The sequence below is a fragment of the Aythya fuligula genome, chromosome 2 (genome assembly GCF_009819795.1).
Source record: "Aythya fuligula isolate bAytFul2 chromosome 2, bAytFul2.pri, whole genome shotgun sequence".
Classification (NCBI taxonomy): Eukaryota; Metazoa; Chordata; class Aves; order Anseriformes; family Anatidae; genus Aythya; species Aythya fuligula.
In genome coordinates, this window is record NC_045560.1 from 104,592,560 (window position 1) to 104,618,258 (window position 25,699).

General features: G+C 39.9%; 2 protein-coding genes across 4 annotated transcripts in view; both read right to left on the reverse strand.

The window, feature by feature from the left end:
• The window catches only part of CEP192 (centrosomal protein 192), a 62,919-nt gene extending 55,195 nt beyond the window's left edge, over positions 1 to 7,724 (reverse strand). For both annotated transcript variants that reach the window (XM_032182659.1, XM_032182658.1), the window contains exons 1-7: positions 7,691 to 7,724; positions 7,281 to 7,450; positions 6,406 to 6,531; positions 4,980 to 5,134; positions 3,407 to 3,453; positions 1,796 to 1,928; positions 159 to 313 (exon numbers count right to left, since the gene is read on the reverse strand). In XM_032182659.1, the coding sequence (XP_032038550.1) occupies positions 159 to 313; positions 1,796 to 1,928; positions 3,407 to 3,453; positions 4,980 to 5,134; positions 6,406 to 6,531; positions 7,281 to 7,447 (783 nt within the window). In that variant the 5' untranslated portion in view covers positions 7,448 to 7,450; positions 7,691 to 7,724. The remainder of the gene's footprint in view (positions 1 to 158; positions 314 to 1,795; positions 1,929 to 3,406; positions 3,454 to 4,979; positions 5,135 to 6,405; positions 6,532 to 7,280; positions 7,451 to 7,690) is intronic.
• A 3,397-nt stretch (positions 7,725 to 11,121) lies between these two features.
• SEH1L (SEH1 like nucleoporin) lies at positions 11,122 to 23,569 on the reverse strand. 2 transcript variants are annotated; one of them, XM_032182105.1, is made up of 9 exons: positions 23,444 to 23,569; positions 21,435 to 21,485; positions 19,934 to 20,080; positions 18,845 to 19,056; positions 17,422 to 17,520; positions 16,268 to 16,408; positions 15,801 to 15,958; positions 14,973 to 15,123; positions 11,122 to 11,878 (listed from the first exon to the last, which is right to left on the reverse strand). In XM_032182105.1, exons 1-9 carry the CDS (start codon positions 23,552 to 23,554, stop codon positions 11,689 to 11,691), a joined length of 1,260 nt encoding a protein of 419 aa, XP_032037996.1. In that variant the 5' UTR covers positions 23,555 to 23,569; the 3' UTR covers positions 11,122 to 11,688. The 2 variants fall into 2 exon arrangements, with proteins under 2 accessions (XP_032037996.1, XP_032037997.1); XM_032182106.1 differs by lacking the exon at positions 11,122 to 11,878 and adding an exon at positions 12,417 to 13,497.
• Positions 23,570 to 25,699: the final 2,130 nt, after the last annotated feature.

Here is a 25,699-nt window from a genome sequence, read left to right on the forward strand (position 1 = left end):
TGTCAAAAAAAAATCCTTTACTTACAGGCTACCTGTTGGGCAGTAGTTGGGTTTGTCAGGAGAGAAAATCTATTCGCCCTGGCAGACAACCTTCAAAGATGTTACCCTTCTTAAGGGCTGTTGGGCATGCAGAGTTTGGGACTCCACTTTAAACTTACCTGAAGCAAGCCATTTTCAGACAGCTTCAGTGCTGCATAGCATTCTGAAAGTTTCTTTACATTGATGTCTCCTCTCGTTATTTCTGGTGGTATCAGCTGTTCAAAATAGGCTTCCAGCTGGTTATCAAAGAACTCTTCATCATCAATATCATCATCTAGTGAAAGAAAATAAAATACCCCACTCACCCTTCATATTTAATAATCACCTGATCTACTATCAGAGCAACACCACAAACTTTAACACAGAGACACAGTCGGATCAGAATTATCCTCTTTTTCCCCCACTCAAAAAGAATTGGGTCACAGTAACACATGGCAATCTTATGCTGTGAGTAGTGATATACAGAAATACAAGATGCCCATAAGGTAGCATTTCAACTCCCAGACGAAGTCACTCATCTTCCTTCAAAGTGCTATATTCCACCACATTCAAGCTACCAAATTGTATATACAGTCACTTATGAGTGAAAAGCAAATATATGTAACATTTTTCAAACTATACTGAAACTGGCTGAAGCATCATTCTATTTTAAAGATTTAAAAAAAGTGCTGTTATTAAATACAGTACTATTCCTACTGATCCCAAGTAAAGTTTATACAATTTCAGGTTTGTTTTTTTAAATTTGTGAAGGTTACAGGGAAGGGAAAGTTCTCAGGGCTTTCGTTTGTTTGTTCTTAAAGTCTCAAACTTCAGTCAGCATTTTAGGTCATGGTTAAAAACACTCTTAAAACCACTGTAGAACATATTCCAAAAAGAAATCCAACAGTTTTTATTATTATTTCTAGAATCCAGTGCCTTGCCTGTCTTTTCCTATTAAAAACAGTATACTCAAACAGGCTTTGTATTTACAAAACAAAACAAAAAAAAGAATTGTGGCTGTTTCCACATATCATAACCCAGGAGGGGAGACCTACAGCTGGCTAAGTTTATCCAATCTTTGAAAACCTTATCTTTGAAATAAAAACTAATACTATCCTCAGAACCAAAGTTCACAGAGATCATCTCTTTTAATCCTAACTGAAACTGTAGTTGGGGTTACCACTGTGTTATACGAATGCCCACTCTTCTACCTCTGTTTCTGATTCACAGTAATTTTTTCAGATTATCCCTTCCAGTTGTGATCTTCTTTGAAGCTCCACAGCTACCTGCTCCTGTTACAATTTCAAGAGTCAGTTTCCTCAATTAATTTGTATTAGGAATATTAAAGAAAAACAGGATTTTGATGAAGTGTAATCCTGTATGAAATACGACCATAGAACTGTTTGGGTAGGAAGGGACCTTAAAGATCACCTTGTTCCAACCCCCTGCCATGGGCAGGGACACCTCCCACCAGACCAGGTTGCCCAGGGCCCCATCCAGCCTGGCCTTGAGCACCTCCAGGGATGGGGCATCCACAGCTTCTTTGGGTAGCCTGTTCCTGGGCCTCACCACCCTGTGAGTGAAGAATTTCCTCCTAACACCTAATCTAAATCCCCCCTCTTTTAGTTTAAAACCATTCCCCCTTGTCCTATTGTTATCTGCCTAAATAAAACAAAACAAAAAAGTAATAGCTTTCTTCTCAAGAAGGCAGTAACATTGTGTCAGAATTCTAGGCTCAACTACCCAGAGAAAGTTATAAAGTTCTAAATGCTCTTACCAGTGGAATCTCCTTCTAAGCTTGCAAGAGATGACAGTTTCTCATTTTCCAAAAAACTTGAAAGGCTATTGCTAAGATGATCACTTGAGGTTTCACCTTCTGCCAGCTTTTCAGAAGGTTCAGATGGACCAACCTGTAAAAAACATCCAGAGAAAAATGCATCTAGAAGTTATTAGCTATTGTATAAATCCACTTAATAGTAAATAACTAAGGTGTTCTAATAACATTCTAAAATCCCCCCCGTCACTTTCTTCCTCCATATCCCAGCAAACATTCTAGTTCCTATGAATTTTGCCTGCTAGCTTCCAGAATGGATATGTGCAAGAGACACAAAGATCATAAAACAGATAGAGGGAAAAAGAACCTGAATAAAACCAAACATAAAAGGTTTCAGAACTAAAACACTGAACCACTGCATTAAAGACTTAACTTGCTGGGGGGGGGGGGGGGGGGGGGGGGGGGGGGGGGGAAGGGGAGGAGCGATAAACCTCTCTTCATTCAGTAAGCCATAATCCCAGCTTAAAGTACGAAGTAGGAAACACTCAAGTTGTTCCTATACTGCTATAACAATGCTTCTTCAGAAATCACATGCCAGATCAACCCTTTGAAAAAAAAATAAATAAAATCAACAAACAGAAATTCAATGTCTATTTTGGTTCTGTCTAAACTGATAAGCAGTTCATCTTTGACAGCTACCAAAAAATCAAAGTTCAGAAAGGGGCAGACAGTAGATAGTTGGAAAAAACTTGAATTATGGTTTTCAACTGACAGCCTGTGAGCATTTAACTGCAAGTCACTGGTTATTGGGCCCTTAGAAGATAAAAAAAAAAAAAAAAAAAAAAAAAAAAAGAAATCAGTTGAAAGAAAGCTAAGTAAATACCAGCTGACACATGAAGAAGCATGTAGCTGGCCAGTATCTTGCTACAGCCTGAAGCATATTTTCTATAGGGGCCACAGGTACTCCCATTCCCACCTGCCTTATAACTCTGTGCTTGTAATTATCAGCTTTTCTGAAGCAGTGGACAAAAGCAGCTGAAGCTCAGCCCTGTCAATACCCTGCATGCTAGCTCTGGGTTACAGAGGCAAAAAAAATAATAATCCAGGTGCAACAATAGGATTGGGATCTTACAAATGGTGCAATTTATGTCGGGAACACTAAAGAAACCATCTGAACTGATACTCCTCAAAGCAATTAACAAGTTCAGGGGCAAGGCAAATCCGGCTGACATTATCGACTTCAAATTCCAAAAGCGTTCAGAGAGGTTCCTTCAAGGCTCTTCATTAAGCTAAACTACAACTGCGATAAGAAGATCCACACATGAATAAAGAATGAGAAGACAGCACAGGGTAGGAGTAAACAACAGCTTCCACAATTAAGAGAGATCAGGTGGAGCCATGCTCCCATGGTGTTAATTATGTTAAGTGAGCTGGAAAAAGGAAGCAAAATGAGGCACGACACATTCAGCATCACAGTACTTTGACAGCCTTCAGGTCCACCCGAAGAACAACAAAAACTGATCAATTTCCTCCCTCCTCCTCTCACAGAGTTAAAACTTATGAGATTACTACTTGAAAAAACTTTAATTGCACTATATTTAGAAAAGGTTTCACCTTGTTATTCTTAATGTCTGGAAGAAAACATATTCCAGTTGGCAAATCTGGAACAAAAGAATGTATTAAAAAAAAAATATCAGTATGTTATACTATTAACTGATAGCTATTGTATAAGAGAGAAGACAGCATCTTGAAGATCCTGTCATACACTATAAAAATAACCCTGAAACATATGTGTTATCACAAGACCAAAATATGTTCTTATAACAATTATTAAAAGTATCTTGGAAATAATTAAAAAGACAGGGCTTCATCAAGGCTAAAACTGTAAACATTGTCTGATCATTACTGACTGAAGGACTTCTACAAAGCAGTGTAAAAAGGTAAGGAATCCCTCGTTGCACCAAGAGAAGCAGGAACAGCAACAAGTGTTAAATTCCACTGTTGCATTTCACCTGTTGAGCCAATACTTTTTTTCTTTTTTGATCACTTGGAAGCAACTTACAATTTTATTTTTACTATATCCACACATAATCTAATTGTAAGTCCTACAAGACAAAACATTTTAGACATGCACACACCGATTTTAACAAAAAAGATTCCTAAATAAGTAATAGATGGGAATAAAAGCAGTTTACAGACTACAGTCCTAATCATTGAATAAACCACAAATTAAAATTGGATGACTAAGCAGCACTGAGCACTACCTAGCCCAAATACTGGGCCTTCCCAGTTTCAAAGGCCTCATGATTTTTGCTGCCATAGTTAAGTGCCACTTCCTCAAGACTACAATAATAAATGACTGAAGACAGCACTTGACTTAGAATTGTGCTTTACGAGCTCCATTTACACGACAAGCCATGCTTTCTAATTGAATCTGTTCTTATTAAATTAAGAATATTTACTTCATGAAAATTCAGATAAAGTTTCGAGGAGACTAGAAATAAGTGTTCACTAAGTATATGTACTGAATTTTTAAGGAGCCAGAAGAATTTAACCACAGGACTAGCATTAGCAAGTCCTTCCTCTTCGCCCCAAGTTGAATGTCAACAACCGCACATTTAAAACAAGTTACAGAACACTGTTTTGCTTCCACTGTTCTAGGCATACATGTATTTCCAGAAAGCACAGTTCTCATGACAAGTACTTCAAACCACTTTTTGATACATCACACTAGGAAAGTACGAACTTCCACTTTCTACAGCTGCAGTTAAAGATCACCCATCAGAGGCTGGAACAGGTCAAGAAAAAGGACATTAATTAAGATATAATTCCATAGACTTAAACCAACTGAAAGAGAAGGGTTAGAAAACAACTTACACATACTTTTTCACAGGTAAAAGTTCCTCAAATAAATTCAGAGTCCTATTTGCATTCTAGTTACAGCAAGCACCTTTTTTTTTTTTTTTTACCACCTTCCTGTCTAGCTCTTTTGGATAGAAATCCAACATGATGTCAGCCACAAGCTTTCTGTGTCCAGAGTTTGTTCCAATTAAAAATAAAAAGATTCTTCTTCAAACCCCATTTACACAATGTCACAAAACACTGAAAGGATCAAGAGAAGACACCTAGACCATAACAAGCTATTTCTACTGACAACAAGCATGCAATCCCTCTCCAAGTTTAATACCTTCCAATTGTTCAAGTGGTAATAAATCAAGTAAGGTATCTTGACGGTGATTTGAATGCTCAATGACACTCTGGCCTTGATCACCATATATCGAGCAGGATTCTTTCAGGCAAACACTAGCAGGTTGAGGTTCTTTAACTTGAGTAGCAACTTCACTAAAAAAAAGAAAAAGAATTATTTCAATAAAAAAATAACAAAATTACATATCTAGCAACATTACTGTACAACATTCTCTCTATATAAAGATTTGAGAAATTGCCCAATTTTAATACCTTCATCTCTAGAAAGCCAGCTGTTCACATCAACATAGATCCTACACATCTTTACTTGACATAACACAGAGATAGTTATCAAGATCACAAGGGCTGCCTTTTCACAACCTAAAGTGTTCCACTGAAGCACTTACTGTAATTTAATGTTAAAATATGCCCCCTTTTTTCCCTTGTTTGTTCCTTTCTCTTGATTTTTTGCAATAAGTGAGAAAAGTGTAAAGGGGAAGAGGTTTATGCCATGCAAGTTCCATAATCCAAATGAGAGCAGGTCAAACAAACACTAACGATTTTGCTAAGCCTATAAATACCAGTATACCTCTCATAACATTACATTAGGGCCTAAATCATAAAGAACATTGAACATAAAGAATATTGAACAGAACTACTTCAAATTTCATTAACAGCTTTTGTAATTCTGCAGGAAGGTTACTTTTCACTTCTGATAAGATGTTAAAATTTACACGCTGAGTGAAGTTAAATATTTTTGCATTAATATTTCATGTCTTAATTTTATTTGAATTCCAAAGTCAAAACTGTGACTTTTTAAACTTAAGTACATGCACGTTTAGTCAATTAGACAGCAGAACTCTGTTCGTGTAGAGCTGCAGGCCTAAGTGGCAGGGTTGCACGGGATTGCACATTCTCCTTCCCCTTCAGAAAACACAGGGGAGCTGTCTTCGCAAGGAAAGCACCTGAGCTCCTCAACCCTGTACATTAACAGACAAATGCTCAGCTGAGCTCTCTAGTTACCAAAGGCCCGCAGCGGAAGCTGCGACTCAAGCAGGCAGCCACTGCCAGTAGCAGCCCGCTTTTCAAGGCATGCCAACAACCAATCATCTTCTCATCCCATTCCTCTCACAACGGGAGCTCCATACTGCGTGGCAAGGTAAGACTCCACTTTAGGATGATGGCTGCTGCTGTAAGGAAAACACACCACTTACGGGGGAGTAAACAGCACCATCAGAGATCGGGGCAGCTGGCAGGAGGCACATTATTGTCAGAGACCAAATTCACCCTGGTTGTTATGACTGACGAGGTATTTTCCAAATCCAGACATATTCCACTATCAGCTTATAGAATAGCTTAATAAATCTACATATTATATACTGGTACGTGCATTTTAGGAAAGAACTAGTTTTAGGTATCTCACTCACAGGTCATCATGAAAGCTGAGGGCAAATCTCCCCATCGGCTCAGGATCTGACTGGCTACTATGAGGAGACTGTGACAGAGGTGACTGTTTCCCTTCTTCTATGTAAGATGCCAGGATATCAGAAAGCCTGTGAGGGTTAGGAGGGAAAGCACAAAATAGAGTTGTTCTAATATGCATTTCTCACAGAACTAGAAGAAAAGTCATATTTGAGGGCCACTCATCTTCTGTATGTTTATTTACTTGAAAAGTGTAACATTTTCCAGCCTATCTGTTTTTACAGATACATATATGCACCCTGAACGATCCTCCCCAAGCTTCTGAAGCTCTTTAAAGAAATACCACTTTTTTTTTTTTTTTTTTTTTTTTTGTGGCTATTGCTGTCCCATTAGAAAAGCACACTTCTGCAAAGACAGGTTATCGCAGTCTGATCTTACTTCATGGTAAGTCACACAGGACAGCAATAAAGCGAGCAAAGGCTTCAGTTGTTGCTCTGTGCCCTAACCCTTGTTGAACACATCATTGTAGGTTGTGTGAAGTTTCAATTGGTATCCACAACACTACATCTTACATTAGCTTAGATTCAATTAACATAGAAACCACCTGTAAAAAATACACATTCTCTGCACGTCCTCCAACTTGAGTATACTAAGCTGAAGAACCAAATTAAGCTTGATTAGTATCTTTATTCTGAAGACTAAACTATTCTTCTAAGGATTATTTTTTTAAAAAACACCTTACATGTTATGTATGTAATCCACATTTTTGACTGCTCTTGATTAGTAAACAGTTCTATCGCCCAATACTGCATCCAAATAAGCTTTCCTGTCCAAATTAAGCACGTCAGGGCAGCTAAGAAGCGCTAATCGGCAGCCTCACCTGTCGTCGCAGCCCGCTTTGCTCCTGGCGACGGTGGAAGCGGCGACGGGCAGGCCGGGGTTGGAGGAAGCCGTGACATTGCCCAAGGCGAGGCTGGCGCTGCTGTTCAGGGAAGCGCCCAGGAAGCTGGGGAAGGTCTCGTCGGCGATCCGCCTCACGTCCTCCATCCCCTGCGCCAGGCGGTCCCAACACCGAGCCCCGTGAGGAGGAGGAGGAGGAAGAAAGGGGAGGGGGAGGCCTCGCGCGGGCCCAACCGCCAAAACTTCAAATCGTTAAACGGTCGCGCGCGCGCCTCAACGCCACGCAACGGCCCCAGCGCGAGGCAGCGCCACCCCCCCACACTCCCACACACACGCACACACACACCGAGCCCCCCCCACCCTGAGCCTTCGCTCCCTCCTCTTCCTCACCTGCTGCGGGGCGGCGGCACCGGCCCCGCTCGCAGCCCCCCGAGCCCGGGGAAGGCAGCCCCGGCCGCTGAGGCCGTTAGCGCCGTTAGGGCCGTTGGGCGGGGCGGGAGCTGCCTCCTCCCCTCCCCTCTCTTTTCCTCTCTCCTCCCCTCATCCGGGACCGCGCGTTGGTGCTGGGGGCTGAAAGATCGCTCACGGAGTGGCATCGGGGTTTTGTACTGCGTGAGGGTCAACACAACACGAACGGAATAAAGAAAATAAACAGAAAAACGCGCCCTGTAAAAGCAGCAGCCGCCTGCAACGCACAGCCCGGGAAGCCGAGGCTGGAATGCGCTGTGAGCGTGCACAGGGTAACGCGGTATCCTCTTTCAAGGGGATAAAAAAACTCCTCAGGGAAGGCAGCCTTTCAAAATGCTGGATAAATTTAAAATAAATTTAAAATACTGGAAGTGGCTGCTTCAATCCTCACTCTTTACGCCCTCCTGTAATCTCGCTCCCTCCCTTCTGTGGGTTCTGCTGTTTGTGTCCAAGGGCCCGGGTCCCACCCGTGAGTACAGCCCATAACCCTGACTCACGTGGGCACCAAAGATGACTAAAGATGAATTTGAGAAAGTGGAGCCGGGCAGCCGAGGACATGGAGCAAAAGGACCTGGTCATGAGAGGCAGCAGTGCAAAATGGCAGGCAGGGGGAAAGGCCAGCGTCAGCCACAAAAGCAGTAAGAGTTCAGCTGCTGAAGTCAAAGCACTTGGCCAGGCCGGTGGAAACATGACTCATTTACGCTGAAAATGTTAACAGCATTCTCCCGTTGGTAAGAAGGGTGACTGGAATTCGTCAGGGTATCTAACAGTGTTCAGCACAGGAACATAACATGACCGTGTGTCACACACTAAAGGGTTACCTGGCCTGCGGGTATACAGACATCGCAACAGCAGGTTTTGTGGAATTCCATAATACACAAGGACACAGAAGCTTTATTTCCTAAACTCTTCTGCTTTATCACAGATTACTAAAAACACCACCAGCAAGTTTACATTTGATTAATAAGGCAAGTATATATCAAGACATTAAACATTATTACCAGAAAAGCAAGTATATATACATTAATAGTATAGCAGAGATCAGGAATATATATCCATATACAGTCAGCCAGGCATCCCCAGTGAGGGTCCAATCTGTTTAGGAAGTCCTGTAGGAAAAGTTTGTGTGTAGACAGTTCCCAGAAAGAGAAGCTCCATTCTGGATAGAAAACAAATCATTTTTGTATCACAGAAACCAGAGGGCCTAGGACGCCACTACTTAAAGCAGCCAACAGATGCCGCTAATTTCTATTTTTCAGCTGAAACAGCTAAGGGATGATCACGTTTACTACTCAGACAAAAAAAAAAAAAAATCGTTTTCCCAGACTATTTTTCTCTTCTTTCAGCTAAAACAGCCAATAGCACTTGTCAATTCCCACTTCCTCAGGACATTTCAGGGTATACCTCAGGGTATTTCTCACCTTTCCAGTTGATAAGCTGCTGTTACACTTCCTTGCTTTTGTCCTCATTGATGGTGTTTCCAGGATGTCTCCAGTTGTTAAGTGCCCAGCTGCACTTCAAAGAGGTGGGCTGTGCTTCTCCAGGGTGTTTTTGGTTCACAGACCCACTCCTTAGGCGGGCAGGCAATTTCTTCTCTCAGGGTTTTCTGTTAGCCTTTTCCCATTGCAGCCAGGTCGCCTTTACAGCTGTTCTCAATAAGAAACTACAAAAAGTTACCATTTACCCGACTGTTACCATTAGGTGGTTATTGTGGGCTCCAGAACAGCAGAAGCAAATTTTAAAGGAAATGCAAGTCTTTCCCGTAGATCGGAGGCTTACCAAGGATGGTTATACATTAAGTTATTCTTACATATATTTTACACTTTTTTTAATTTTTATTTTTTTAATTTTGTTGTTGTTATGTTGCAGTAATTGAGGCATATCTCACACACTCTAGTGTTTCACAGGACAAATTTATATCATAGGGAAACAGCAAGGTATACAGACACTGCCACATTGCTTTTTTATTAATAGCTGCTTAGGAAGGAGCTTTTGTTTTGTTTTTGTTTTGTTTTGTTTCCGTGTTACACCAAAAATGCAGTAAAGATTAATTGCTGTACTGAAGGGAGCAAAAGGGATAAAAGCAATTCTGCAAATGGCTTAAACCTTCAAAATTGTATTTTGCTGCTTGCATATCCAGAATCAGTTTCTTCTCTTTTAGGAATGAATTCCAGTATAACAAGTTTTGATCTCTCTCTCCCCCCTTCATGTGACTTATTCCTCTACAGAGGAATATTACTTTGTATCTCCCTTTTAAACTTATTTTTAATCATGTAACATTTCTGAATTTATCATGTACAGTGTGGTTTCATAAAAAATTAACTTCTTGATAAAAAGGCCTAAGTAGCTGCATTTAATAAGCTTTTTTTTAAAAAAAAAAAATTCTTTCCTTTTTTTTTTTTTTTCCTCCAGCTCTATTCCTGCTGGCTGAAACTTAGCAGCAGCCTAGCTCTATGCACTGCCAGCAAGCAGTCCATAATGGTATGGATGGTATGGTTACCTCCTTTTAGTAAAATTTTTTTACCTCCTTTTAGTAAATCAGAACTAGATTCATCAGAGATAAAGAAACAAATGCAATGTATCTGATCAAAAGAATATGGTCTTCTGTGAGTAAATGCAGTTTTTAGAATGCAAGTGAAATTCAAGAGAACTTGCCGTAGCTTTGGAGAATGCAGGTTCCCTCATGCTAATAACCTAATTTGGGAAGTAGCATAAACCTATTCTGAAGCATGCTGAAATACCAAGAGCAGGAGCAGCCAGGAAATACACTTAATCGTGTAAACCCCGTACTCTTGGGTTTGTGCTGCACAAAACCCATTTTATCCTTTCCCCACACACAATCTGCTGAACAAGCTCGGCAATGACACCCCCTACAGCAGTGCTGCTCCTTAGAAATACCATGCAGTAAGTCAGGTTTTACCCTCCTGCCCGCCTCACACCAGCCCAACCCCCAACACCAGCCCAACCCGAGTCAATGCCAGTAATGCTGTTCCTGTGCTGACCCATCAAAAAGGAGGCTTTTAAGTCAGTACTATTTCTTCAAAATGTCCTAAGTGAATTACTCAATCACTGGAAGAGAAATCTGGGGCAGGTTGATTTGAAATCTAACAACTCTACCAGCCTCTGCAGACCTTCAACACAACCATAAAAAAAGTCGAAGAGCACAGCATGTGGTAAGAAAACGTAACGTGCAACGATGCATCCAGAACGGCAGGGCTTCGTAAACACAAAGCTATGGGAATGGCCATCTGAATCCCAAATCTCCAGCCAGTTACGAAACAAAACAAAAACCTACACTATTACAACAAAAAGCATACCAATACAGACCTTTTAAAATAAGTTTATTAGTCAACCACAATTATAAAATTTAAATATTTATACAGCAAGATGGAAAATTTTTAAAGTAACCAAACACTCCAAATTGTATTTTGCTGCAGTGTACACAGGAATGGTTTTGTTGTTTTGTTTTTTATACAAGTTGATCCAATATCATCCTTTAGTTATTTAACAGATTCTTGAAGGTATGTTTAATTTTGAAAGTACATTTCACATTTGTCAGAAATTCATACAGAAAAGAAAAAATTCAAGACTACAATAAACTGATTCCAAAAAAGAAAAGAAAAAAAAAAAAAAGAAAAAAGGGCAGGCACTTTGAAGTCAGCTACTCTGTAAATATGTTGTGGATAATACTGTTTGTATGTGTTGATGTGTTCATCAAAGGCTACAGACTAAAATGTTCCTTTGATGCACAAACACAAATAACATGTTCCAAATACTGTAGTTTGTTTTGCAAAACATGCATAAAAGCCCCCAAATTTTGAGAATCTTCTGTAGGAGAGAAGAAACACAAAAACAGCCAGAATGGGAGTGTTTACAAACATCTGAATAAGGCCCTTTAAAGTTTATTAAAAGTACGTGTACTAAACCCCTTCATTCTCAGGTAATAGATTAAGAGGCCGAGACACACATCGTCTGCGAGGGTGAGGATACTGGAGGTTGGCAGTGTCAGCATCGCAAGAGTGCTCTATCAGAGGAGGAGGAGGAAGGAGCTGGGCATGACTGGACCATCTCGATCCAGCCCGTGGGGAATCCAGAGGGGGAAAGAAATACCTGAAACAATTAAGACAGGAACAAAACACCAAAACAAGAACAAAAACAAAACAAAACAAAAAAAACAAAACAAGAAAAAGAGAAAGGTAGTAAATACAAGGAGAACCAAAGGGGAGAAAAGACATGCTGGAAAAAAAAAACAAAAGCTTTAGTATATCCATGCCAAAACCAATAGAACGTAATAGCAGAAATCAAGGCTTGTAATTCAAAACAAGACAAATCTGGAAACTGTTCTTTAAAGGAAAAAAAAAATACAGTCTTTTCCCCTGGAATTCATGGAAAATAATAACGTAATAATAATCTTAGCATACATTTTACAAAATTGCTAGATTGCTTTGGAAATCTAAAGGATTTTGTAGCACAGCTATTAACATGCTTTCGCTCTCCCAGAATTCCCGTGATTTGTTAACAGCTTTTAGTAACGCTTCATTTGCAACAGAAGTTATACATTAAATACTATGCAAGTACATTTTCTGTGTATGCATCCAATTCAGATTAACTTCGCGTCACTTCCAGAATAGACATAAAAACATCATAAAGATTTTACAATACTTCAAATTTAATAATGTACATTTACAGAGAATAATTACTTTCAATGAAATACAGTCTCTGTGTGTATTACGTATTTCTGCAAAATCCTCAGAGTAAATTTAAGATTCCCAGTGAATGCAAGACTCAGAATTACACCATTTCATCTCATTTTTCTGTCATTTTTATTAGAACTTACCCGTAATACTTGTGCATTTTAGTGTAACTATGTTAGGTACCTACAGATGTTTTCTGTCTTGTTTACAGTTCTGTGGACTTGCGTAAGAGATCAGCTATACAATTAACCAACGTATGGGACAATCCACAACAAGCTGCATTTTGGTTTCAGTTTTTGTATGGCTCAGTTATTTGCACTTTTAGATACTCCACTCAATTTTAGTTACTCCATGGAACCATTGCCATAGGAATGTACAAACACATCAGAAAAAGTACTTTTAGTTAGGATGAAGAAAGTATGACAGTACTTACAGAACATGCATTTGAATTCATACTAAGTTTTAAATGAAGCAACACCCAACTATCAAAAGCTACCGTCTGTACAATTTTCAAAACACAATTTTCTTATTCCTTTAAAACAGTTTCATATATTACAAAGCAGTTACAAACTTGTGATGTTTAGGAATCTTTATCAAGTGTTAAACACTATGAAATGTAAAACATATCAGTTATTAAAACAATTTTAATGGAAGTTACTTTAACGGTCACTTCCCTCCTCCCATCCCAATCAAGATTCTCATTTTTAACCATGAACTAGTTTTTTAATTGGTCAAGCTTCTCAAAAAAATTTCTGATGGAAGTTTTGTTTTGTTTTAAACAAGAAGCCTCTCCTAAGTATTTTTCTGTCAGGAGTTTCAACAGTATCAAACTGCGCGGCCTAGTACAAAAAGTACACAACGTGTTTTAAAAAGGTTTTTGAATAGCATTTAGTAGTTAGCAGGCTGCTGGTGTCTTGGGAGAGGTCAAACGGCGTTGGGGAGGGGAAAAAGGAGTTCATTTTCCATTCCTGTGTGCATGCAACAAGCAGCAAAACACCAAAGTTACTCCAGTTAGCTTGGTATCAGCTCTGCTTTCTGTTAAAAAGGACATAATACAGATGGAGAAGGGAAATTGTATCACAAATCTAGACATACATAATTATATCAGCACAACAACATAACCCTACTGCCTTCTTTTCCAACAATCTACGTCATCTATTTTAAAACTATTTTGGTTGAGAACCCACTTTGATGACTGTTTTAACAAAGTTTTCCAAAGACCCAAATCTGCCTACGCTTCAGCTATTGTGTGTTTAAATGTCTAAATATTGAAACATAGCATCTACAGTAACAGACAAAATGAATTGTGTAGCATACCGATTTGGTCAAATGTCAGTAGATAAATCTTTACATCTTGTTAATAACCCCTGCAAAAACGTTAGCAACTGTGTTTATGAAGTTCTCGCCAACGTGATTGCAAGAGAAAAAGTGCATCTTTTCTATAACGTGGCTCTGTCCTAAGAGCATGTTCTTAAATTCCACAGCCAAATATCTGACTTTCAAAATCCAGAGCAATGGAGGAAGTCTAAAAATAATGGTCTGTTTCAGTTCACACAATGGCTGACTACCAGCATAGGGGAGAGGAGAACAAGCACTCATGGTGGGGTAGGATATGGCAGGGTAGTCTTTCTGGTAGCAGTAGTCTTCAGTAAGGAGATTATGAAACCACAGCCTATGCTAAAGAGGTATAAAACAGCCTGCACGGGGGCTATAACTTGCAAGTTTCTGCTGCAGAATCTGGCCACACACAGTCCTTAAACAGCACATAACCTGTGCAGACATCACCTTACACATGCAGGATTCACTAATTTCTAGAGTTTAGTGTGCACAAATTAAAAATCGTGTTCAGTTAATGCAGTTAAATTTACCTACAAAACAGTAATTATTGCAGTATAAAAACACAAAAGAGAAAGCAAATTAATCAGCAGTAAGAATTCAATATGAAGGAGGAAGATTAAAAAAACAACAAACTTGTATTCAATTAATGTTAGAACTGGAAAAATGCAAGTAAAATAAACTAATGCTAGCATACATGACTGTTGAAACCATACACAATGAAGTATCTTTTCCTGCTTTCCTTCTGCTACATTATCTCAGTGAAAAACAAAATCTGTTGCTGGTATTTTTGCTTAACTTTTAAACATGCATCTAAAACAAGGACAGTTACAAAGCAGTGTGATCAAGTTTCTCCTTGTTCAAAACTATTTCCAGAAAAGTGTTTTTTTGTTTTTTTTTTTTTTTGTTTTAATATCGTGAAAGGACTAAAAGTGAAACGAATTGTTTACATATTTATACAGAGTAATTCAGCGTAACTTATGGTTTATTTTCCTCATAATGCTGGCATAACAGGCACCACCACAAAGCCAAGACAGAATAGCTTTTGTACAAGTATTCACACAGCAAATGACATCATACTTTAAAACATACAAAACACAAAAATTAAGTGAAATTAAGAAGATTCACAGAAGAAAATATTTACTGAAATTCAGCCTCTCTACCAATTAGCCTACCTGCTGGCAGATGATCCATTGAGTGAATTCTGTAGGCTTGTGTTGGCTGAACCTAGAGAGGTGTTAAAAATTCCCTGCTGGGAACCACCATTGACCGGACTCCCGTTACCTTTCAGTATACCAGTACACTTCCAGTTGTCCATGTAATTAGCTGCAAATATACATATACAAAACCTGTTAGTTTCTGTTCTGAAGCTTAGCTTTTGGCACAGCTAAGACGCTACTCATCTTGCGCAAATCTGAATTTTACTCTAGTACCAACATAAATATTTCAAACAGCTGAGGATCTGACCCAATAGCTGCCTGACATTCTCTGCCTACCCATTATTTAAATCTCAGTTTTGTTTGGTAGCAAGAATGAGTTTGCTTTGTCTTTACTAACAATGCTGAGAAACAAGTGAGAAGGGATGAGGAAACCACAACTGATTTTTATTGTTGCTTTGGGACATTTAAACAGGAAAAAAAAAAAAAAAGACAGTTTGCCTTAATGTTGTAACTAAAAATAGAATTTCAGGTTTTAGCAACTGGCAAAGACAGTAATTCAGTACATGTTAAGTTTTTAAAAAGGACATTTTTACATCGCTGTGATCTGGTAAAACAAGTTGAGGTTATCAGATAGTAGCTACTATTCACAGCAACCTAAATCATTTAAGTGTTTCAGCCCAGAAAGTCATTTCCTTTTCCTAAAATGTAAAAGTATATCATTCAAGGATCTTAATACTTTTACTCCAGAAATGTACTATGCTTTCTCAAATGTATTCAGCATACCACAAAGCTGATACATGAAGCAAAATACCACTTCAAGCGGATGACACACAGAATTCTTACCCTTCCAGAGCCTAACGCAGCCATCATCACCAGAGGAGGCAAGCACTGTGCCTGTAATGTTCCAGCTAACTCTCCACACCTGGGAATTGTGATTATCAAACTGTGCCACAATATGAATTTCAAATTTTGTTAATCCTCCAGATGAAGTCAATTCTTTCCTGTTAAAGAGAAGAGGGACAGTTCTGCACACAACTGTTCGAAGGTCTGGTTTTAACATGATGACTAAAAGAGAGGACTGCCTCCTTCAATAAATTTACAGAACAATCGTTAATAGACTAGGAGCATTAAAAGATATTCAGACAGAATTAAAGTCTTGCTCACTTTCTTGTCATCTTAAAAAAACAGGCTGCTAAAAAGCAATCCTGCATAAATTGAATTACTTATGCTTCCCAGATACTACCAAAGAGTATGTAGTATGCATCACATGATACTCAACGACAGTTTTCTGGTCTTCCTTTTAAGCTCACCTTAGAGGTTTTAGTGTGAAAATTCGTACATCTTTGGTTGCTACAGCTAAAATGTGGAATGATCTTCCCAGATTTGGAGCAAACGCAATATCATGTACAGGATCCGTGACTGTCATCAGAGCTTCTGCTTTTGCATATTTCCTGTAGAGGATGAGAAATTAACCTTTAGTACCACCAAAATAACCAGTGACACAAATTATAGAAACCAGACACAGCAGAACAGGGAAAATGGCCTTAATATACATAATGAGACTTGCAAAACTAAAATCAGTCTCTTAACATAAATTACACCGTTATTATGTTGTTACAAGCTGACTTCTTCAGAAACTAAATACATCAGATGCATCAACTACTACCAATAGTATGCTAAACCATAAAACAAAACAAGGATTTCAGTACAAAGAACGTTTTTGTCCACAGCTGGAAGAGAGAAATAAAAAGATTCTTTCATTCACAATCTAAAATTAATTAACACCCCAGAAACTTATTAAATTCTCCATGCTTGTACACAGACCACTGTCTGCCTTCTTTGCTGTGTAACGAACGTATTTCATTTTCTTATTTACCACATGGTAAGTTACAACAACTTTTCTTTATTGTTAATGCACAGAAAACATTGTCAGAAGCCAGGCTTAAATTCATAAAACACTTCAGCACTGTTCACATGGCCACCATGCAATGAAATGGGTTCTCTGCCATCATTTAATTCAAAGTGCTTGTGCCTGCACTTCCTGGCATTTTTTGGTTCTGAATTTTTAGCTATATCAACTTTTACAGAATGCTAGTAATTCGCAGGACATTCTGTCATTATAAACATGTTTTTAAAACCATTTTTATTGTTACCTTCAACAAAACGGTACTTAGTTCAGCAAATTCAAACTTCAACTTTGGCCCTACTGATTCCTTGTGCAAAATTAAGGATAAAGAATAGTAGAAGCAGAAACAGCAATTGTCCCTTTAAAATGCTGGTGGGAACACTGGAATTTCTGTGCTGGGATAGAACAAAATTATCAAGATCTGTCACATCCATTAGCATCAGCAAGGATTCTGAGGTGAATCTCCCATCCAGAGTCTTAGAGACAAAACTGAGGAGTATGATTTAACACTCCTATCCACAAATAACCACAGATGTTATACACTGCTATTTAGCATACCTGGTATTTTCATTATATTCATAAATTTGAACCTTTGCCAATATATTTGGACTGTTGTCATCACTTCCTACAGCGATCATTGGAGAATGTGCTCTAGAGCTAGAAATAAAAAATAAATATTGTTACCTTTACAAATTATTTCACAAAAAGTAAACCAAGCCATTTTAAAACTTTACAGTTGCATGTCTTAAACAAAACAAAAAAAGTCACCTGGAAAAATTACTAAGTACTATTCATATATCAGTGCTATCTCAATTTTGTCACCTTGAATGCTCACTTTATACAACAAAAAGATTAATTTTATATATGCATTTTCAGTTAAGTACTTGCTGTAAGTTATATGGCTGCATCCTATGCAGTACTCTCAGTGATGGATTTAGTAGGATTTCCTTCAGGTTTTGTGGAAGAGGGAATACAAAGGGTAAATGCGTACGAGTTCCAGTTTTTAAATCAGCTTTTAACACAACTCTCTGGAGTGTTTCAACGATAAAGCCTGTGCTTTGAACCTTCAGCATGGATTATTTATGTATTCTCCTGGGCTGGGACAACCCCATCACATTCCTCTCCTCTTTCTTTCTGTCCAAGCAGGTGAAGTAAATCATTGCACCCCTGAGGATACAACTACAGGAACAACACATCTCTTAGACTGTGTATTTGTGTTAACAAGGCTTGTGGTTCCTAGCACCGGCAAGGGTATGTGTCCTTGGTAGTGGCATCAAAAATTATTATCTATTGTGACATCTTAATCATAGAATCATACAATCATTTAGGTTGGAAAAGACCTCTAAGACCATCTGGTCCAATGTTTAGCCTAGCACTGCCAAGCCCACCATTAAGCCATGTCCCAAAGCACCACACCTACATGTTCTCTGAAGACTTTCAGGGATGGTGACTCAATTACTTCCCTGGGCAGCCTGTTCCAACACTTCATAACCCGTAATGTGAATAATTTTTTTCAAATATCCAACTTAAACCTTCCCTAGTGCAACTCAAGGCCACTTCCTCATGTCTTATCACTTGATGCTCAGAAGAGACTGATCCCCACCTCACTATAGCCTCTTCTAAGGTAACTGTAGAGGGTGCTAAGGCCCGCCCCCCACTGAGCCAGTTAAGGAATCTCAGTTAAATTTTCTGGGATAAATAAAGAGCACTCCACAGTTCTTTAGCTCCTTACTTGCTACAAATAATTAAGGTACGAATACATCCTCACAGGGCACAAGAGAACTTTTTCAAACACTTCTGCAGCTCATCCAAACTGTCTGTATTAACAGAGCTGTCAGCAGCTTTCTTCCAGATTTGAGTAATAGACTTTCAGCATTCTGCATGAGTACTGCAGGATTTATCCTACAAAATTTCAGAACTAACTCTTCGGCTGTTTTGTTTAACCAGTCATAAGACAACAACTACAGCTTTATTAACATACCTTGAAGGATTCCAAGAAATGCAACTGCAGCTTAGCTTACATGAGATTTCATGCTGCAGCGACCATTGACTGAGATTCATCACATCAGGGGCTTCATAAATCCTTACAACCCCATCTGCTGAACAAGTTGCTAACATAAGACCCATGTGCTTGGGAGCAAACTTCACATCTGTAACAGATGTCCTACTGTCTACTAGCGTGGTCCTCTTTACCTGCAAAGAAAGGCAGAAATTCTTGACGTTGCCATCAAAAATGTATTCCCTAAGCCATTTTTTCAATTTTTTCCTTCCCTAAAAGCTAAGTCTGACAATACCATTTTTTAGGATCACTTACCTCTTCCATCGAGAACTAAAAAAACTTTATACAACTTAAAAAGAAATGACAAATCACCGCACTGATGCAATTTCAAGCAGGGATATGCATCCCATGATATTGAAGTACTGATGCCAAGAGTTGCTTAGATTACACTCTTCGGGGAAAAAAAAAAAAAGTAACAGATAAGTATATAAGCGATAAAAAGGTATGGGCCACATGCAGTTCAAAACTGTCTTCACTGTTCCTACTGGTGACAGGATCAGCTGTGAAGCCTAACAGCGCTGCTTTCTAATCTCAGTGTTATTGAAGTTTATCAGGAAGCACTTTCCAAGAGAAGCACAAGAACAACAAGTATTTCCGAGAAGGGTTGTCTGCAGGTTTGCAGAGGAACATCCAAGTAAGAAACACCAGTGGTAGTCGCACTAATTGGCCTGAATATTTCCATTTCGCTGTCTGCCTCAATGTTTTAAAAATTCTCACTCTATTTTGGACTATTGCCACAAATTAACAAATCATTGGAAAGTCAAGAACACTTTGTTATCAGAAGAAAACAGACCACATTCTCTGTTTCAGGAGTAGCAAGTATGTTGCAAAACTAGAAATATCTAGTAACTGGGTATTTAGAACAACTTCATGTCCAATTTTCTGTGTAATTCTGGAGTTTGAACAGTTTAAAGCTTTGGCCCATTATGACAAGCAAACAAATCAGTGTGGTACAGCAAATCTGTTTATATGAGAACACAGAAAAAGTGAATTAATATGTTAAAATCTTACCCAGTGACTCTGGCCTCGGAGTTTATCATTTGACTCTCCCACTATTTCTTCCCACACAGCTGCTGTTCTATCAAAAGAGCAGGAAGCCAGGACTTGCCCAAATTCGGGATGAGCCCATGTCACACGCCACACAGATCCACTATGTGTCTAGAAGATAACACCAAAAGGCTACAGTCTAGAAAAACATTATATTATTCCAAGTGATCACGAACGATTTTTAAATACATTTTCAGGACTGCCTGCCGTAAAGCAGAAGCTAAGTTGTAGGAAGTAGTAAGACCATTCCTGTGAAGCCTATGATATTTTATCAATGGCTCAATGAAACTGCTGAATTTGTTTATTTCTGTAAATGCTACCAAGTTTTGTTGCTATTAACTATTAAAATATATTATTACAAGCTTATTTCAAGGCATTATTTATTATTCCTTTAAACCCCAAGTTCCAAAAAAATAGTTGCAAGCTACGATTCTGCCTTGACGCATGAAGTACAGCTTCATTTTCAATTTTCAGCTACTACCATGCCCATTCCCAGCTTGCCTGTACTTTTCCAAAGCACGTGCAGGGCACCACTTATCTTTTTCTTCTTTACAAGAAACTCCTCTTTCATACCTAGTCAAGTGAATGCTTCTTTTTTCTAGAGAAGAGGAATTCAAAAGTTTCACTTGCACTTCCATTTACAAGGATTACTGTATATATATAGTAGTATATATATATACACTTTATGTTCTATTTTATACAAGTTTAAGGACAAATTGGAGGCTGAACGCACTAATTAGCTACGTTGATGAACTACTTTCTATGTACAGTTCTCAGAAAGGTTATGGAAAATAACACAGCAGTCAGATGTAACATTTACCAGCCAGACCTCTTCCTTTTTTTCCCCCCCTCAGTCTACAATATGCAAAAAAGGAAATATTAAATTAAAAATAAAGGTACTGATTCCAATTCCTCACTGTCACTGCTATGTTTACTGATAACAAAGTCCATCAACAGAAGTACTAATAGTGTAAGACGGCATGCTAGCTTCTGCTTTAAGTGGGAGGCACTGGAGATGTTTTACAAATGCAGAGATGAAGTATTTTACCATAAGAATAACAACTTAAAATTCACTAACATGGAAACCTGGTGAAAATGCACGCAACGTGTCTTTACACACTTCAGTACTCAGTGTAGTCCCAACAGGTAATGAGGTTTGATGCTTACTAACATGCATTTTTCCTAGTTGCGCTTTTATCCCCTCAGCCTAGGATGTACCTTTGTACTGCTAAGAAGTGATGCGAGTTTCAAGACCGACCAGAGCTTATTACTGATGGTCCTCTTGAATGAGAGGGGGCTGAAACTCGATGATCTTTAAGATCCCTTCCAACCCAAACCATTCTAATATTTTCAGAAACACAAGATGTACAAAATATATATTTCTACTCTAAAATCAGCAAAAAGTAGGCACTTTTCTAAAAAATAAAAATAAGAGTATCACTGTTTAATGATTATAAATACAAACCTTCCAGCTCGCAGTGCAATGCCAGTCCCCGTTTTCGCTTTTGTCCCAGACCTTTTGAGAAATCAAAATATGATCACACAGTTTGTATGTACAGCTTACTAGGTAGTACCAAAAACCACAGCCATTAAAAAAAAATGTATCACTGAATATTTTATTCTAGAAAACTCTACCTAGCTCAGTATACAACCACATTTCACCCAACTTTGAAAACAGCCCTACAAGAGGCAGGGAGAACATACCTGCAAAATCCATAATCACATGAAGTGTGTCTTTTTTAAACAATGTTATTCATAGAAGACAAATTGTTACAATTTTCAACACTCCATTTTTATCTTCTATTCCAAGAGTAAATTATTTAGTTTTATTGTACTGGTCTCAAGGTCCTCACCATGTATGTCCTCAGACACAGTCCCAAACCCCTGATGTGGCCCCTGAAAATCACCCCCAAGAAGAAGAGAACAGGATAGTTGGAAGGGGTCTACAAAGTTCACCGAGTCCCACAGAATGAATCCAAATGAATCTAGTGGAGTAAGGGATCTTATTTTTATTTCTAGTATTTCTCAATTGACTTAAAACCACATTCAAGTCCCTTAACCTTTCTTTTTGTCATTTTCCCATAGATCTTAATCATCTTGATGATCTCTTTCTTAAAACTTGTTAATACGTGATCACAGAGAAGAGGCTGCTTGCTTGCATGTACTGGGCTCATGTGCCAGTGGGACAGGACTGCCGGGGTGGCCTCTGTGAGCAGAGCCCAGCAGCTGCCCTGTGTCAGAGCAGAGCCAGCTCCAGCTGGCTCCAAAAGGGACACACTGCTGGCCAGAACCAAGCCAGTGAGCAACAGACTGGGCCTCTGAAAGGGCAGATTTAAGGAAGGAAAAAAAAAAAAAAAAAGCTATGCAACAGCAGCTGGGAGCAAGGAATGAGAAGTAGCCCTGCAGACCTCAAGGTCAGTGCAGCAGGAGGTGCTCCAGGCAGGCAGCAGCAGTTCCCCTGCAGCCAGTGCAGGGAGAGGCCCCTGGTGGAGCAGGCTGTCCCCCTGCAGCCCAAGGGTCCCACATGGAGCAGATCTCCACACTGCAGGCCCCCATAAAGGAGTCCCCGGTGGAGTAGGTGGATGTGGCCTGGAGGAGGCTGCAGTCCATGGAGAGCCCCCGCAGGAGCAGGCCCCGGGCCAGAGCTGCAGCCCGTGGAGAGGAGCCCACACAGGAGCAGGAGGTCTGGGGGGAGCTGCCGCCTGTGGGGGATCCGTGCTAGGGCAGTTTGCTCCTGGGGGATGGACCTCGTGGGACAGAGCCATGCGGGAGCAGTGCTTGAAGAGCTGCTGCCTGTGGGCAGCCCACGCATGACCAGTTCAGGAAGGACCCCACGTGGAGTAGGGGCAGGGAGCGACCGTGAAGGAGCTGCGGAGATGAAGCCTCAGGGACCAACTGCAGCCCCCATTCCACATTCCCCTGCACGGCTGGGGGGGAGAACATGGAAGAGAGTGGACGGGGGAAAGGTGTTTTTAGTTTACTTGTAGTTCTCACTGCTCTAGTCTGGTAGTGATAGTCAATAAACTATAGTTTACTCCCTATGCTGAGTCTGCTTTGCTTGTGATGGTAGTTGCTGAGGGGTCTCCCTGTCCTTATCTCAACCCTTGAGCAACCCCACTGTAATTTCTCCCCCTATTCTTTTGAGGAGGGGGAGAGACAGGAAGGCACGGTGGTGCTTGCCCCCCCACACCGCCCTCCTCCGAAGGGATAAACCACAAGAGGCAGTTGCTGATCCACATTTGACACTGCTTTGTACAGAAGGACAATTTTCCCATCTATTCATCAGCTTTACCGTATATAACTGCTGCCTGCAGATTCAATTCCCTAAATCCCCTTCGTTCCCAAGCCTCGGAACGAGCCGCGGCCCCGGCGGCCTCCCCCAGCCTCACCCCGCGGCCCGGCGAGGCGGCGGCCGTGAGGGGAAAAGCTGCGGGCAGCCCCTGGCCCCGGCCCCGGCCCCGGCCCCCCGCTCACCTTGACGCTCTGGTCGCTGGAGCAGGTGGCCATGCGCCGCCCGTGGAAGTCGAAGGAGACATCGTGGATGAGGTCGCGGTGATCCGCCGCGATGCTGCGCGCCACGAACATGGCGGCGCGGCCCGGCCCCGCCAACCGCCGCCTCCAACGGCCGCCAACCGCCACTCCCCCCTGAGGGGCCGGGCGGGGAAATGGCGGCTACGCGCCGCGGGGGCTCGGCCCCCCTCAGGCAGCGCCCGGGGATTTTATCAAGATGCTAGGGTTTAATTATTCTGATGGTGCTACGTAAGAAGGAGTTGAGATATTTAAAAATGCCGTGTCACCCCAGTTCAGGGAAAACAATTAATATTTGAACAATTAATAAACAGTTTGAAAAATGAGGAGCTAATGATTGGAAAGTAGTAATGATTTCTTCTTTGTGGTGATGAAGTGGTGTTGCACGCTTCATTTCCTACAGAGCACCTCACTGTGGACGATAAGGCCATGGACAACCCGCTCCTTTCTTTTTCCCCCAGCTGCACGCAAGCACTTCAGAGGTTGAGATTTCAGTGTGTTCTAAATTACAGGTAAAATTAAAGTTGTACAATAGAAAAAGCAAGAAAAATCGATTATTCTTCACACATCCAGTGATGTTATTAAAGATGTATTAAGCTCTTCATGCTAGAGGAAAAATACTCATTTAAGAACAAAAACACCCAAATAACTTCCATGCGCTTATTTGGACTGCTAAGCAGAACAATTTTATTTTTTTCTTCCAGCCTTAAAGACAATTATATTTTGAAACTTCAGTTACTGCTTTATCCAAATAGTTGAAAAGTGAGTGCCTGGTGAAAACATTAAGGCTGTTTTATAAGTTTTTAATTCATGGCAGTGTCACTGAATGGTTGGTTGTGTTAGCTGTTTCTGGGAAATGTCATTTACTGTAAACTGTTAACTATAAAGAACTGTATCTCTCCCCCCCCCCCCCGAGAATTGGTTCTAGTTAGTGAATCATCTGTCAAAAAGTCCATTCTCCTGCAGTTTTTAGAAATGTAATGATTTTGTCAAAACTCAGACTGTGTTAAAATAAGTGAATTTATATTTTTCAACTGCTTAAATGTAGTTCATTTCTTCATACTGTAATACAGGATAGTGGAGACAGGGCAAAATGTCAATTATTTATGAATCTGATAAATGTTTAATTGGAAATATAAACATATATTAAAACATGATGCATGCATGATTTCTTTTGCCTAGCGAGTTTATTGTATTTAACAATAAAAATAACACATTTCAAATCAAGAGTAAACTCATCTCTTAAATTTGCATTTGGTCAGCAAGCCAGCAAATCCATCATTCTTACATTTTACTTTTTTTTTTTTTTTAATAAATGTACACATATACAATTATTTATTCATTTAAGTACATACTACCCCTGTCCTCAGTCACCAGAATCAATGCAAATAGGCCAGTTTACATTAATTTAGGTAGACATACAAGTTCATCCTTGAAGGGATACGCTTCCTTCATAGCTGACAGGAGACACCTCCAGAGGCTGTAGCCTGGTGCTCCATCTCCAATTGCTTTGTCAATGCCTGCATCTCTAGCAAGGGATCCTGGCTACCTGCCTTCCCTGCCTTCTAATTCCAGACTATTGGCTCTGATATCCCAGCACCAGAGCAGCCAGGTGACAAGATGCTCACCTAGACAACGACCAAAATCTTTTTGCACGTCTCATAGCTCATGCTGGTATAGGTTTCAGGAAGAATCATAGAATATATCAAGTTGGAAGTGTAAAAAATGTCTCTGTCTTCAAAATATAACTATAATCAAAGTTTACAGTTTATTAAAGGAATAGAGGTAAGCAAACAGTGCTGGGAGTCTCTGCTCCACCAAGACACACACCAGTTACATCAGACAGCTGATTTTTATGCTCCTAGGCTAATACATATTCATCACTACTTATATTAAAAAAAACAAGGTTATTATAATTAGTTTCCGGAATCCAAACCCTGATACGCATGCTCCAGTAGGAGTCTCTGGTGGTCCCTCTGGGGGTCTCTCGTGCTGAAGGCTCATAGTCTTCCTCCCTCTTGTCCTTCTCCTTTGTCCAACTTGGCTGTATGTCAGAGACTTGTACAGCGTCCCCTGAAAGCTTTGTCTTTTAGTCATTCTTCAGGTTTCCCCTTCTCCTTAATCTCCTGGCCAGATATCAGAGACTTGCATAGTGTTGCATACAATAGTCATAATAGTTAGCAGTTATTCTGGGTCCTATCA

Coding starts and splice junctions, on each gene's coding strand:
- SEH1L (XM_032182105.1), bottom strand. CDS start 23,554: ATGTTCGTGGCGCGCAGCATCGCGGCGGATCACCGCGACCTCATCCAC. Junction 21,486..23,443: donor CCAGCGACCAGAGCGTCAAG/GTGAGCGGGGGG, acceptor ATTTCTCAAAAG/GTCTGGGACAAAAGCGAAAA. Junction 15,124..15,800: donor CTGCGTTAGGCTCTGGAAGG/GTAAGAATTCTG, acceptor GTATATTTGCAG/CTAATTACATGGACAACTGG.